Genomic DNA, 14,964 nt, shown 5'->3' with positions numbered 1-14,964 from the left:
ATTTTAATTGTACATTCTTGAATATTTTCTTTTGAATCTTCACTGTAGTGCTTCTCAGATGTTTATAGCATTTTTGCTTGAATCTGTTTTTTTTTCAATTGACTAATTCCTGAAAGATAAGTAGGTGGATGCTTCTTTGACACACTCACTACTGCTTAGCCCTAGTATAATACTCCTCTAAATCTTAATTTTGAGAGCCCATGGGTATGCTGGGTCTTACTAACTAATTGTCAATAATAGCTTTGCTGGATTGAGGGGCTAATCTGACTAGGTAAGAAGGAATGATTATTATATAATTTGAAGAAGTCAATATTTCTTCAAGAGAAAAACCATGTGCATTGAAACTGCCACACTAATTAATATTGTTTCCATGCTTCTCTTTTTCTTACTTTGCATCACCTCAAAACAAAATATTACACAAAACACTTTTGCCACTGCAGACCAACTCAAATTGTTTTGGAATTTTAATCCTTAAAATATACAGAAAGTTAAGTATTAATTTTGGTAGGAGATAGAGAAGATGAAACCCTTGATCTTTGAAGTAAGGGGAGATATAATGGGTATGAATGGAAATTTCCTACTGTTTTTCATCTGGCAGTACTCATTGACTCTGGACTCTATACTCCAGACTCCTTCACCCCACTACAAAGGCTTTAGGTGTGCAGCAGAAAGTGGGTAGGTGTAGATATGACCAGATTTGTTTTAGCCAATAGGGTAACAAAGTGGAAAATGGATCATAAAACAGGAATTGAGTAGGGGAGGATCAGCTACTGGTATAGCCTCTCAGCTGATCTCCTTGAATCCAGGCATACTGCTTTGCACACTCCCCACCTGTCATATCACCCCACTTATTCTCTCATGTCAGAGTAATCATTATACATGCAATAACTAACCATGTCATTTCCCTGATCGAAATTTTTAGTGGCTCCTCTTCATCCATATAATACAGTCCAATGGTCTATTACGGCATACAAGACCATTAGTTCTGTACAATGTAGAACAGATTGATGACATGCTTGTTTCTCTTTAACCTGGTGTAAATTCTGTTCTTTTCTGCATCTAATAATGATTTTATTTTTGTTACTGAATTTTTACTTTTCTTGAAATAGTTCTCTAATCACATTCAATTCCTTTATTGTTTGCTTGTTTATTCATTTTCTTTATTTGAGAAATTAAGGGTTTACAAAACAATTATGCATAAAATGCAGGATTCCTGTATACCACCCTATTATTAATACCTTGCATTAGTATGGAACATTTGTTACAACTGATGATAGCATATTTTAGTAATTGTAGCATTAACTCTAGTCCAGAGTTAGCCTAGGATTCACTGTTCCTATAGTGTACTTATGTGGAATTTTTTATAATTTTTATTCTGTTATATGTACAATCTCACATTTTCTCTTTTAATCATATTCAGATATACATATTTCAGTGCTGTTAATTGTGATCACAATGTTGTGCTACCGTCATTACCATCTATTACCAAAACACTTCCATCATTCCATATAGGAACCCAGTACATTTTAAACTTTAACTTCCCATTCCCTATCCCCACCCTGTCCCCTAGTGAACTTTATTCTAGATTCTGACTCTATGAGTTTGCGTATTCTAATTATTTCAAATAAGTGAGATCAAACACTATTTGTCCCTTTGAGTCTGAGTTTGTGTCATTCCTTTTTACAGCTGATCAATTCCTTTTTTATTTATCCCAGCATCTCATTCCATTCCACTTCCACCCTATCTCACCATTTCCTGTGAAAATTAGAAGTTCAAGAATACCAAGATAAAAAAGGAGACACATCTTGATCATCAATTGCAAACTAGAAGCTGATTTTACAAAAGGAGGATCCAGTGGAGCCTACGGAATCTCCTGAATATCTTTATGTAACTACTGGTGCTTCTCTTGGTTCTCCTTTACTCTGTCTTTAATGTGATTCTGCAGAAATTCCAATCCTGATTCCCTTATGCAATAAGATCTAGTCCCCACAGGAAAGCAGGACACTCAGATGAAGCACAGTCTTGGATTTGGAGCCACACAGATGTACCTGGAATTCTGGATCTGCCATTAAATTGCTGCATGTCCTTGGCCAAGTTCCTCAATTTCTCTAAGACCTGTCTACTCAGTATTTGGCATATATGGTCTTCAACATGTAGCCTAATCCTTCATATCCCAATTTCTAACTAGGCATTAAAGATTCAAAAAGACCAGAAAATTTATGAGATGCATTATTCTGCATTTTAATTATAAATGTGTTTTAAAGTTTTGTTAATTCAAATATATACGTTCTTTAATGAGATTATAACCTTGGGGCCATGATTCTCAAGATTTTAGTATTTGCAGGAAATTCACTGCCCTCAAAATATCTTTGGTGGCCCCATCAGGGACTGAAAAGCTCATGTTTCTGACTTTACAAAGCTTTTCTGTACTTGTTAATGTGCAAACAGAGAAATATCAGTTCCTCCAGACGTTTATCCAGGCCAATCTCAGGGCTTAGACTCTGGACATTCCTCTTTGTGTCTTTAATTTTAGACCTTAAAAGACCTTTTCTCTTCCAACTGAGATTTTGATCTTGCCTCTTTCCTTGTCACAGAGAAGGTATCTGAGCAATGAATTCACAATCTGACTCTCCCAAATAAGAACCTCTCTCCAGGTCCACCAGGAGCAGGGGATTTGTGCCTATACCTATGGCTGGAGGAAACTGGACAAAAGTGAGTGAGTTTATTCTCATGAGCTTCTCTTCCCTACCTACAGAAATACAGTCCTCACTCTTCCTGACATTCCTGATCATTTACCTCATCACTCTGATGGGAAACAGCCTCATCATTCTGGTTACGTTGGCTGACCCCATGCTGCACAGTCCCATGTATTTCTTCCTCAGAAACTTGTCCTTCTTAGAGATTGGCCTCAACCTAGTCATTGTGCCCAAGATGCTGGGGACCCTGCTTGCCCGGGAAACAACCATCTCATTCCTTGGTTGTGCTACTCAGATGTATTTCTCCTTTTTCTTTGGGGCTGCTGAATGCTTCCTCCTGGCCACCATGGCATATGACCGCTTTGTAGCCATCTGCAATCCCTTGCATTACCCAGTTATCATGGACCAAAGGACCTGTGCCAAACTGGCTGCAGCCTCCTGGTTTCCAGGCTTTCCACTAGCTACTGTGCAGACCACATGGCTCTTCAGCTTCCCATTCTGTAGCACCAACAAGGTGAACCACTTCTTCTGTGACAGCCCCCCTGTGCTGAGGCTGGTCTGTGCAGACACAGCACAGTTTGAGATCTATGCCATCATCGGAACCATTCTTGTTGTCATGACACCCTGCTTGTTGATCCTATGTTCCTACGCTCACATTGCTGCTGCCATCCTCAAGATTCCCTCAGCTAAAGGGAAGCAAAAAGCCTTCTCTACATGCTCTTCCCACCTCCTTGTTGTCTCCCTTTTCTATGTATCTTTAAGCCTCACATACTTCCGGCCTAAATCCAATAATTCTCCTGAGAGCAAGAAGCTTCTGTCATTGTCCTACACTGTTGTGACTCCCATGTTGAACCCCATCATCTACAGCCTGAGAAATAATGAGGTAAAGAATGCTCTCTGCCGGATCTTCCATAAGACCTTAGTTCTCAGAAACTGCATCCTATAGACATAAAGATTGTTTATGGTTAGAATACCTTGAATGGGGAAGAGCCAGTTTCATATTGAGATTCTTCTCTGCCTCTTCCCATATTTCCATTGGAGGAAATCTGAATGTTAAAATGGCTATTGGAATGTTTAGTGGTAAGAAAAGATCACAGAGGTAGTTTTGCACTACTATCAGCCAAACTCCTCTGCCTGCCCATTATAGACTCGCATTGTTTTCCTTAGCATTCAGCAATTGGCATTTTGACATTTCTGTGGCCAAGTTATTCTAGGTATTTACATTGCTAATGTTTGCCACTGTGACATACATTGTATGAAATTGCTTATAGTAAAAACGTGGGGACCCACGAATGAATAAATCAAATGTCATCTGGAATTTCATCTTCCTTTGGACATGACTGACTCCATTTGGCAGAAAGTAAAGCCAACAATCCCTTCTACTGCATAACTCTTCTCTGTTTTATTTCATTTCTTATGTTGTGAAGCAGTGTTGCCTCTTACACTTGTTGGTATTTAATATGGATGGAATCAAGTGAATCACAAATCACAACGCTAATGTCTTTAAAAACCCGGGAGCCTTAAACAGTTCATTCCTCAGTCTATTTATTTTTCCCAGGTAGAATGACCTGATTTTCCACTTTTCTCTCTTAATTCTATCTTAAGGTTCTTAAACCTTGTTGAAGTAATCTCCAAATTTCATAAACCAATTTTACCCATGATCCTGCATTTTCCAATGCTTGCAATGGATCCTTGCTATATATTTTGTTTAGCCCCTGTAAATTTAAAAAAAAAAATGTTTTGTTGATGTGAAGATATAAAAGAAGAAAAACCGCAATTATTATCATCTAGAAGTTTTTAATTTCTTCAACAATAGTAATTATGAAGAAAAAAACAATGCAGTCAATGCAGTCCTGAAATAATGGAATCTTACATAACAGAAAGGGACCTTGCCTGGGTTCATAGACCACTCTGCATTTACTAGCTGGGTAAACTTTGGAAAATCAATCAAACATTTTAGGCCTCTTTTCTCATCTATAAAATGTTGCAAATAATAATAGTATGTACCTGATAGGTTTGTTTTGAAGAGTAAATTATATCAAATGTAAAGTTTTACAATAAGACAAAACACATTGTAAACGCCCTAAAGGTGTTTGCTCTTAGCAAAGACCTCATTTAACCTCTCATTTTATAGCTAAGGAAAGCAAAATTCAAAGATATTTGGTCATATCCAGTTGGAACTAAAACTCAGGTGTCTTGAATCTTATTTCTGTACTTTTCTCAGTACCATGAAATGCATAGCCAAATTAATTAAATTATTAAAATTGAAAGTCAAAGAACATATTTTAAAAGAGCAGAATGGGTGGACCTCAGTAAACAAATATATGTGAAAAAGACATGAGGAACATGAATTTAATACAACTTCAAATAGCCTTAATAGAAATGTAACTTGGTTTTTAGGGATTGATAGCTTCATAGCGTTCCATAACGGTTAGACTACATTTGGACAATCCTTCATCTGAGACACATATTGATGAACTAGAAAAAAAGAAAGTTTTATAGAAGGATAATCAGACTTTCAAAGACCTTGAGATTACAAGAGTTCAAATGAAGAAGTGAGCAATATTTTGTGTTAAGAGAATTTATGTTATTGCCATCTTCAAATATTTGGAGAATTAAGTTAGTGAAGACAGTATCAACCACTCAGTATTATCTACTGATGTCAGGGCTAGAGTTAATGGGTAGAAATTAATGAAGGATTTTTTGTAAATTATTACTTTGTGAGCAGTTTCATACACCCAAAAGTGTGGACGTAAACTTACATATTTTCACATTCTCATTCCTATAACTGAGGCTACAGACCTGGGTAATTTAAACAGTTGTAATGGAAACTCATGAATAATGGAGTTTTTCCTTTAGTTGGAGAGTGGTGAAACTAAGATAGATTACCACAGTGTATTCAGGGGGTGCTATCACCCCTTTTACTCAACAAAGAAGATTATATAACCTAAACTAGAACCATGTGCAGTATGAAAAACTGACTCAGTTCATCAGCTTCTTGAAACAAATACTGAAGTTCTATGATCCAACACTACATTGCCACAAGGTCCTCTCTCCTCTCAAGGCATAATTACATGGACTCTACACACAGTTGTCACTCTACCTCCTTTCCTCTTTTTTTCCCTTTAACTCTAACATTCACCAATTACCTCATACATTATTTAAATTAATTCCTCATTTTTTTTTAATGCTGAAACAGGTCATACATTCAGCAAACAGCAGAGGTGGGATATGAAGCTGATTTCTAATACCAAGTAAGATTTTCCCCCCATTACAACCTAACTGTGAGTTATGTTAATAATATAATGAAGAACTTCCAAAAACAAAATGTTGCCCTAAAATTAATAGGCAGTTTTGTAATGAAATAAGAGCTGAAACTGTATGACCATTTGTTTTAGTTTGCTAATGCTGCAGAATGCAAAATGCCAGAGATGGATTGGCTTTTATAAAATGGGGGTTTATTTCGCTACACAGTTACAGTCTTAAGGCCACAAAGCATCCAAGGTAACACCCCAGCAATTGGGTACCTTCACTGGAGAATGGCCAATGGCATCTGGAAAACCTCTGCTAGCTAGGAAGGCAGCTGGCGTCTGCTCCAAAGCTCCAGCCTCAAAACGGCTTTCTCCCAGGACGTTCCTCTCTAGCAAGCTTGCTCCTCTTCAAAACGCCACTCACAGCTGCACTCACTTTCCTCCCCCCCCCCCCGAGTCAGCTCATTTATATAGCTCCACCGATAAAGTCCCACCCTGAATGGGTGGGGCCACGCCTCCATGGGAACATCTCATCAGAATCATTGCCCACAGCTGGGTGGGGCACATTCCAAGCAAATCCAACCATCACCAAAACGCCTGCCCCACACAAGACCACAAAGATAATGGCATTTGGGGGACACAATACACTCAAACCGGCACACCATTTAACAGGTATTACTGGAGAGAGTGAACTTATCCAGAAAGTTCTGTGTCTGATTAATTCTACATAATGAGATTATTTACCATGTATAACCAAAAACCATTCCCATTACAATTTGGATAAAAATCTAAAGGGTAGAAAGTAGGAAAAAATCACCCAAATCTCATCACACAGAAATAAATTATGATAATAGTTTACTGCATTTATTTCTAATAATTGCTAACATTTGATAACAGCTACAAACACACTGCATGTACATTTTTGTACAGTACTTCTTATCATTTAATATCATAAACATATTGCCAAATTTAACACTGGACAAGTAGTTAAGTACACTAAGACAGAGCATTCTCACTTATCAATGGAGATAAGCATGGTAAAATCCATACAGGATCGTTCTAAGGATTAAGTTGACTAATGCATATAAAATTCTTGACCACAGTCATAAATCTTAACTTTTGCAAATTATTTCAAATTATCTGTAATAATAATATTTAATGGCTGTAAATAAGTACCATGATTTAGTTTATTGCCTATTGCCTACTATTCAATAGTTTCTTATCTTTTAGTGTGAATAGCAATGAAATGAATATTTTCATAGTTTTAGGCTTTTTCTAATTGTATCAAGAGTCACTACATTAAGATAAAATTCCATAAGTAGATTTAGGGGTCAAAATCCATGAAATTTTCTGAGTTTGTTTATTTTGCTTTTACTTATTGGACATTTACTACAAACCATACACTGTGCTTATTAATATTTCCAGGGATAAACAGAAATAATTCATAATGATAAAGAGATCAATTCATCAAGTGGCCATAACTAACTTAGACTACATACACCTAATAAGAGAGCTTCAAAATATAGAGGAAAAACAGATAGAACTGAAATGAAAAACAGACAAATGCACAAATATAGTAGGAGATGACTACCCTCATTTCTCATTAATTGATAGAACAAGTAGAGAGAAAATCAGTAAGCATATAAAAGACTTGAACAACTCAGAATGAACTAGCCCCAAAATGACATGTATAAAGGACACACAGAACAGTCAAATATACTTTTTTTTTTTAATTTCAAGGTCATATGATACCAATTATTCCTTGCTAGTATATGGAAATGCAACTGAATTTTGTTTCTTGACATTGTTTTCTATGACCTGCTAAGCTCACTTATTAGTTCTAGTAAATTTTTTCTAAGTTCATTAGGATTATCTACATAGATAATCGTTTAATGTACCATATGGATAGTTTTATTCTTTTTTTTCAATCACCATGCCTTTTCTATCTTTTTCATCTTATTGCACTTTCTAGGATCTTTAGTACAATATTGAATAGAAGTAGTACCAGAAGACATAGTTGCCTTGCTTAATCATTACAACGTTGTCTGCAATGCCAAAAGATTGTAGACACAATAACCTATAGAGAGGTGATGCCAGTTTACAATCCCATGAGTAATGGTTGTGCCTCTTTCTCTGCACCATTCTCAAAAAACTTTTGTTGCTAGATGTTTGGATTTTTGCCCATCTAATACGTGAAAAAAGGGTATCCATCTGTATTTTTAATTTCACTTATCTTACCTGTAGGGAGGATATCTTCATGTTTAAAACACATAATATTCATTTTTATTTGCTCTATTTGTATATTTTGCCTCTATTCTATTAGATTATTGGTTATTTTTCCTATTTATTATATATTCTTCATACAATGGGGATCAGATATTTTTAACAAGTTGAAAATACTTTCTACCTGTCATTTTTCTCTTGATTTTACTTATGTTGATATTTAACTTCACAGATTTGTGCATAATATTTGAATGTACAAAAATATTCTTTAAGTGTTTCTAAAACAAATTTTTTCAGTACTTAAATTTCAAAAAAATTTAAAAACAAATTTGACAATACTGTACTTATAATATTACTATGAAGATACAATAAAAAAATCAACTAAAATTTTACAGGTATCTTCAAAGATGTTAAAATAATTGCAATTCATTCAAACTTGTTGCTCTCAACTTTATAAATAATAAAAAGGAAAAAATTAATTTGATAAAGTAGTTATTCAGCAAATTGACTTTCAACAAGCACTAAAGCAGTGTGAATATATGGGGAATATTAAAATAAATGGCCTCACATATATAAAATTGAAAATTGTTAAAAGTACCATGGAGGGGGAAAAAAGGAACAGTAAGACGAACAATAACAAAGGAATATTTCAGGGGATCTAAGGAAGATTCCTGGGGTGATGATATCTAAGTTAATTCTTGAAAGTAAGTTAAGAGATAGGGAAAAGGCATTCCAGACTGAAGAAGATCATAAAAGTTCCAGGTGTGGAAGAACTTGGAGCGTCATAAAAGTCCAAGAAAATTTATTTTGCTGAAATGTGAATAAGGAAAAGAGAGAAATGCTTTGCATAGGTAGGCAGAGGTCAAGTCACACAGGACTCCTTCTTGACTATATTAAGGTTTTTTTTTTAGAATAACAAAAAGTATTTTACTAGAATATAAGATTTACAGAAGTTTCCAGACAAGCCACAGAAAATGGCCACAAGCCTCTTTTATGAAGGAAAGATTCTACACTTGACAGCAAAGTCACAATGTTATTAGTGAGGGCTGTGATGTTAGTTTCATGTTCCCATTTTGGTTCAAACAATCAAGCTTGTCCATGTCTAACATCTAAATAAAGTTAACTTCGGCTAGAGGGTATATTCTAAAAAACTGGTTAGCTGCTTTTAACCAATGTATTTAATTAGGTCACCATAAAAGGGGGGAGGGTCCTAAAATTAAAATAAAATTACCTGCCTTCTCAAAAATAAATATAAAATAAAGAAAAACACCCACACCCCTGCAGCTAACTCTAACAACTACCTTCATTCACAGTGCTTTATACTTATACTATGATTGGGAACATGAATAAAAGCAGGAGAGGGGCCACTGCCTTTAAATGTATGGCAACAATACAGATGATATTTCTAGCCTCTGCTCATGCTTTACAACAGTGAATCAAGACAAGATATTGGTTTGTTTATGTGCGTTTAATCACCAAACCAATGAAGATGTCTGGGCTTTTATTCTGTAATGTTTCTAAGACAGCATGCGTCAAATGCAAACAAAAAAGGAAGAAATCTTAGAAGAACAGAAGTGATGCACACTTGATGATCAGATCGATTTAACTATTATTCATGGCATATAGCCTAGTCCATGCTCTAGCTGTTTCTATGACTTGGGCTTCGTTGGTCTTCCACTGCTCTGCTACATCATTTGCTAATGGATCATCTGGATTGGAAGAATTTAACAAAGCCTACATGGATAGCAGAACTCTCCGGATCTGCAGTGCTGGAGACCACTTGCCTTTCAAAATATCTAAACATATTCTTCCTAACTTGTCTACATTAGGATGATATATTTTGGTCATGAAACCTACTTTGTGGGTTGCCATTGGGTATTTTCTGGAAGGAATAGTTGAAGTTTAAAAGTCCCAACTTCAAAGGAGGTATCTTGGGGGCCAGCAATGACCACATGAAAATAACAGGCATTGCTTTCATCTGGTTCTGCTTTCATACTGGGAACCGGTTGTGCCAGCAAACACTGGGTTTCCTTGATAATCCTGTGGGGCAGCCCGGCCATCTTGTCAGATCCCGAATTCAGCCTCTGGTCTTGTCTCTGGTCCACTCGCCTCACCGACAAGTGGAACTTGTTTGCTCCACTTCAGGGAGACGTTGTGGCGCCTACATGACAGTCGCCAGCGAGGCCTCTCGGGCAATGTAGTCCCTGCTAGGGCGCCGGCTGGTGAATGGGCAGACTTCCCTCAGGCTTGTCCCCCTACCCCATGCCCCCTGCCCCAGACCCACCATCTTAAAGATTTTGAATTTTAATTTATGTGCAATGGGCAGCCAGCCACTGATTCTTTCAAAGATAACCATGGATGCTGGGAAGAAAATTTATAATAAATTGCACAGGTCAAAAGAGGAAGGTTAGTATAGGAGACCACAGCAGATCACATAAGAGTCGATAATGGCTTAGTTTAGGAGAGTAGCAGAGAAATGAGAGCTCAGATTCTAAACACATTTAGAATATAAAATTCACAAGACTTGGTGAGAGTGAGTCTCACCAAGTGATGGCAAGTGATGAAGAAGGAGGTGTCAAGGATTACATTACACCCACATTTTCTGATCATAAGAAACCAGGTTGATGGAAGTCTCCTTTATTGAGATGGTAAAGGATGGAGGAAGAGCTTATCTGGTGTTAAGGGCAGGGAAAGAGGGATCAAGAGTCCATTTTCCAGTTCATCAAAGAGGTAGAGTTTTGTGATTGTAAATGAATTCCACTTTGTTTAATCCACTAAAACAGATTCTAGAAAATACAGTAAAACCACTAACATAGATACTGAACATGCCTGAGTCCTTTTAGTTAAGTGGTGAAGTAGAAATACAAATATGATTAAAATCCTCAGTTATAGAAATGCATAATGATTAGAATTAGTAACAGAGCAAGGGTTTAAGATAGAATGGGGGCAGAGATTCTGGGTTGCATGTGGGAAAGGCATTCTGAGCAAACAACAGTTCTACAAAAACGGAATAGGGCAAAGCAAAATGATGCATAGTATATTAGATAAAAGCAGTGTTCAGCAAACTTTTTCTATAAAGGGACAGATGGTATATTTTAGACTTTGCGGACCAAGAAGCAAAATTAACAATATTACAAAGATAATTATATAACAAGGGAAAACAGTTTTTCACAAATTCTTAGTGACGAAATTTAAAACATAATAATGCTATGTGAGTATAAGTTTTTTGTAATACATGTCTCCTGATGAGGAAAATGGAATCTTTTGGGGGTGATGATATTTCACTTATTGCTCAAAGTTAGTGTTCCTTTCCATCAACATTGATTGCAAATGTCTTTCTGTTAAATCAGATCCAGAATGAGATTTTATGTATTTCATTTTGATACCACTTTTCACAGAGATACTTCTTGCCAAATTCTGTTGTCATTTCACAAGTAAAGATTCTAATTGAGCAAATTCATCACTTGGAAATCATCTGTACAATTCTTTTAGGGTCTTTTTTTGAAATTTTCTTTTAAGAAGTCATTACATTACACACTAATGACTTCCAACTGAAGGTTACGTGGAAGCTTCTCAATTCCACAGTTAAAAGTACTGTGAAATATGGAAATCTCTTTTGAAATTGCATTAAGGTACAAAAAACACTACTGGTACTCTAGTTTGCAACTGGGAGAATATGTTTGCTACAAACTTGTGTAGGAATGGAGATCTCACTTTTTGTTTTCATTTTGGACAGTATGGGAAGTGTATAAAGTTACATTACTTGTAATTCAAATGTTAGTTGTCTTGGAAATGATCTCACCAAAGTATAAGTTTCACATATAAAAACTGGTTTGCCTTAAAGATTTAGGTTGAATTCATTAAGAAACAATATCAAGTCTGCATCAAAAGCTAAATTTTCAAACTCATTCGTTGTTCAATAATGTTTGAAGAGGGGTCTTTCTGTTCAGAAAATTTTAATCTTGGCCTTGCAATCAAAAAATTTGTAGAAAACTCTACCATTGCTAAGCAATCAAATTGTTCAGTGGTAACGAAAGTCAGGATATTGAGCTTTGTGACAAAAATTTACATAACTGATAATAGTTATGTCCACAAAAGTACATGAAGTTCACTGTTGACATTACTGATTCAATAACAAATGGTAAAGTCAAATATTTTCCTTTAAGTACCTGATGGTGAATATTACAGTGAAAGACTATAGGCTTGAAACATTTTGCATTTTCACACACTTTGTAAATTTGTCCAGCTAAGCCTCTTTCTGTTCCACATGTGCAGAAATAAAATAAAAAGAATAAAGACAGAGGCTTTTGGAGTCAGCTGAGCTCAGAGTGCTGGAAAGGGGCTGTGCTCCAAGAAGGGTTGTGCACAGAGCTGGGCACCAACTCCACTCTTGAATGACAAAACTTGGAGGCTGGGGAAAGGCTCTGAAAAGGAATTGCTTTTTCCTTGTTTTTATTTTTCCTTTTTTTAGCATTTATTCTTTTTATAAAACTATTCTAAGTAGTTCAATAGACAAAGCCTCAGATATTTCCGGTTGGCAGCTGGACCCAGGCAAGGGTAGAGATAAGACAGGCATGACAAGCAAAGCAATGAGACAAGTGGGGAAGATAATTCCATAAAGGAATGGAGGGAGGGCCCAGCTCAAGTGACAGCCCTCCCTCAGAGAACTCATATTTCCAGGGCTAGAAAACAGAAACAGCCCTGGCAGAGAAAGGGGCTGCTGAGAATTAGAGGCACTGCATCTCTTTCGCTGCTGGGGAGCTGCAGGCTGACAAAAGAAACCTGCTGGACAGGATAGGAAAAGCACAGAGTCTAAAGGTTTCACAGGAGGGTCTGACAACCTTCTGGGTCTCATTCTCAGGGAAACAAGATACAGATTACACCCTTGTCCAGAGACCTGGGCATGCCTGGATTGGGAAAAAATGATTGGGGTCAATCATACCTGGTGAGACCCCCAAATAAAAAGGTTGCATAGAGGCAGGGCAAGAACCAGAAAAACAAGTTCTGATCAATGAAACAGAAGCTATGCTAGAGGTCAAGAATAAGTTGAACTGAACACAAAAACACATAAATAAGAAAGCCAACCAACAAGAAAACCCTAGATAAGAGTGAAAACAACTTCTAGAATAAAGTAATCAAGGAAATCAGAAGCCTAGACAGCAAAAGATCACAAGTCATACCAGGAAACACAAAAATATGGACAAGCCAAAGTAACAAACACTTCATCTGAGATACAGCTGTTAAAATAATGAATTAAAGATGTTCAAACAAATCATCTAAATCAAATCAGTAATCTGGCAAAAGAGTTGAAGGATATAAAGAAGACACTGGGTGACCATAAGGAAGAATTTGTAAGCTTGAAAAAACAAATGGCAGAACTTATGGGAATGAAAGGCACAACAGAAGAGATGAAAAACAAAATGGAGATGTACAACAGCACATTTGAAGAGGCAGAAGAAAGGATAAGTTAACTAGAATACTTTCCATCTGAAAACATACGCACAAAAGAACAGATGTGGAAAAGAATGGAAAAACATGAGCAGGGTCTTAGGGAACTGAATGACAAAATAAAACACACAAGTATACATGTTATGGTTATCTCAGAAGTAGAAGAGAAGTGAGAGGGGGCAGAAAGAGTAACAGAAAAAGTAATCATTGAAAATTTCCCAACTGTGTTGAAAGACATAAACTTAGAGTTTCAAGAAATACAGCATACCCCAAACAGAGTAGATCCAAATAGACCTACTCCAAGAGACTTACTGAACAGAATATCCAATGTCAAAGACAAAGAGAGAATTCTGAAAGCAGCAAGAGAAAAGCAATCCATCATCTACAAGGGAAGCTCGATAGGACTATGTATGGATTTCTCAACAGAAACCATGGAGGAGTGAAGGCAGTGGTATGATATATTTAAGATATTGAAAAGAGAAAAACTGCCAACCAAGAATTCTACATCCAGCAAACCTGTCCTTCAAAAATGAGGGAGAGTTTGAAATATTTTCAGATAAACAGACTCTGAGAGAGTTTGTGAACAATAGAACTGCTCTACAAGAAATACTAAAGGGAGTGCTGCAGGCTGATAGGAAAAGACAGGAGAGAGAATTTTGGAGAAGAGTGTAGAAATGAAGACTATCAGGAAGGGTAAAAGGAGAGAGAGAAGAAAATAAGATATGACATATAAAATCGAAAGACAAAATGGTAGAAGAAAGTACTGCCCTTACAGTGATAACATTAAATGTTAATCTATTAAACTCTCCAATAAAAAGACATAGACTGGCATATGGTTTTAAAAACAAGACCCATCTATATGCTGTCCACAAGAGACTCACTTTAGACAAGAGGGTAAAAATAGGTTAAAAGTGAATGGTTAGAAAAAGCCATTCACACAAACAAGAACCATAAAACAGTGGGGGTAGCTAGAGTGATATCAGACAAAGTAGACTTCAAATGTAAAACAATTAAAAGAGACAAAGGACAGTATATATTTTAAAATGGACAATTCATCAAGAAGACATAAGAATCATAAATATTTATGCACCTAGCTTAGACTAGGTGCTTTAGACTACGTGCTTGTAACCTTCCTGATAGCCTCCATTTGTACACTCTTCTCAAAACCTCTCTCTTCTGTCTTTTCCTATCAGTGTGTAGCCCTCCCTTTGGCATTTCTTTCTTTGAATAACTTTATAAATTATTATCCAAGTCCTTCAAGCTCATCAGTTTATATCTGGGGAAGAAAAATGGTGGTGCAACAATAGCATTTTTTCTTCATCATTTCTTCAGCATTTTCTTCTAGA

General features: G+C 36.4%; 1 protein-coding gene and 2 pseudogenes across 1 annotated transcript; 1 reads left to right on the top strand and 2 right to left on the bottom strand.

Moving 5' to 3' along the window:
* LOC119536993 overlaps positions 1-14,964 on the bottom strand; it is a 299,931-nt pseudogene that overhangs the window by 101,786 nt on the left and 183,181 nt on the right.
* Positions 2,680-3,642, top strand: LOC119536992 (olfactory receptor 10A2-like). The gene has a single exon (XM_037839630.1). The coding sequence runs from the start codon at positions 2,689-2,691 to the stop codon at positions 3,640-3,642; it is 954 nt and encodes a 317-aa protein (XP_037695558.1). The 5' UTR covers positions 2,680-2,688.
* On the bottom strand, positions 9,773-10,230 carry LOC119536991 (annotated as a pseudogene).

The sequence above is a fragment of the Choloepus didactylus genome, chromosome 6, assembly GCF_015220235.1.
Source record: "Choloepus didactylus isolate mChoDid1 chromosome 6, mChoDid1.pri, whole genome shotgun sequence".
NCBI lineage: Eukaryota > Metazoa > Chordata > Mammalia > Pilosa > Megalonychidae > Choloepus > Choloepus didactylus.
Note: the sequence above shows the minus strand (reverse complement) of the source record. Positions and strands in the feature narration are given on the sequence as shown.

Excerpts from the sequence above, each read along its gene's own strand:
- LOC119536992 (XM_037839630.1), top strand. The coding sequence starts at position 2,689 with ATGGCTGGAGGAAACTGGACAAAAGTGAGTGAGTTTATTCTCATGAGC.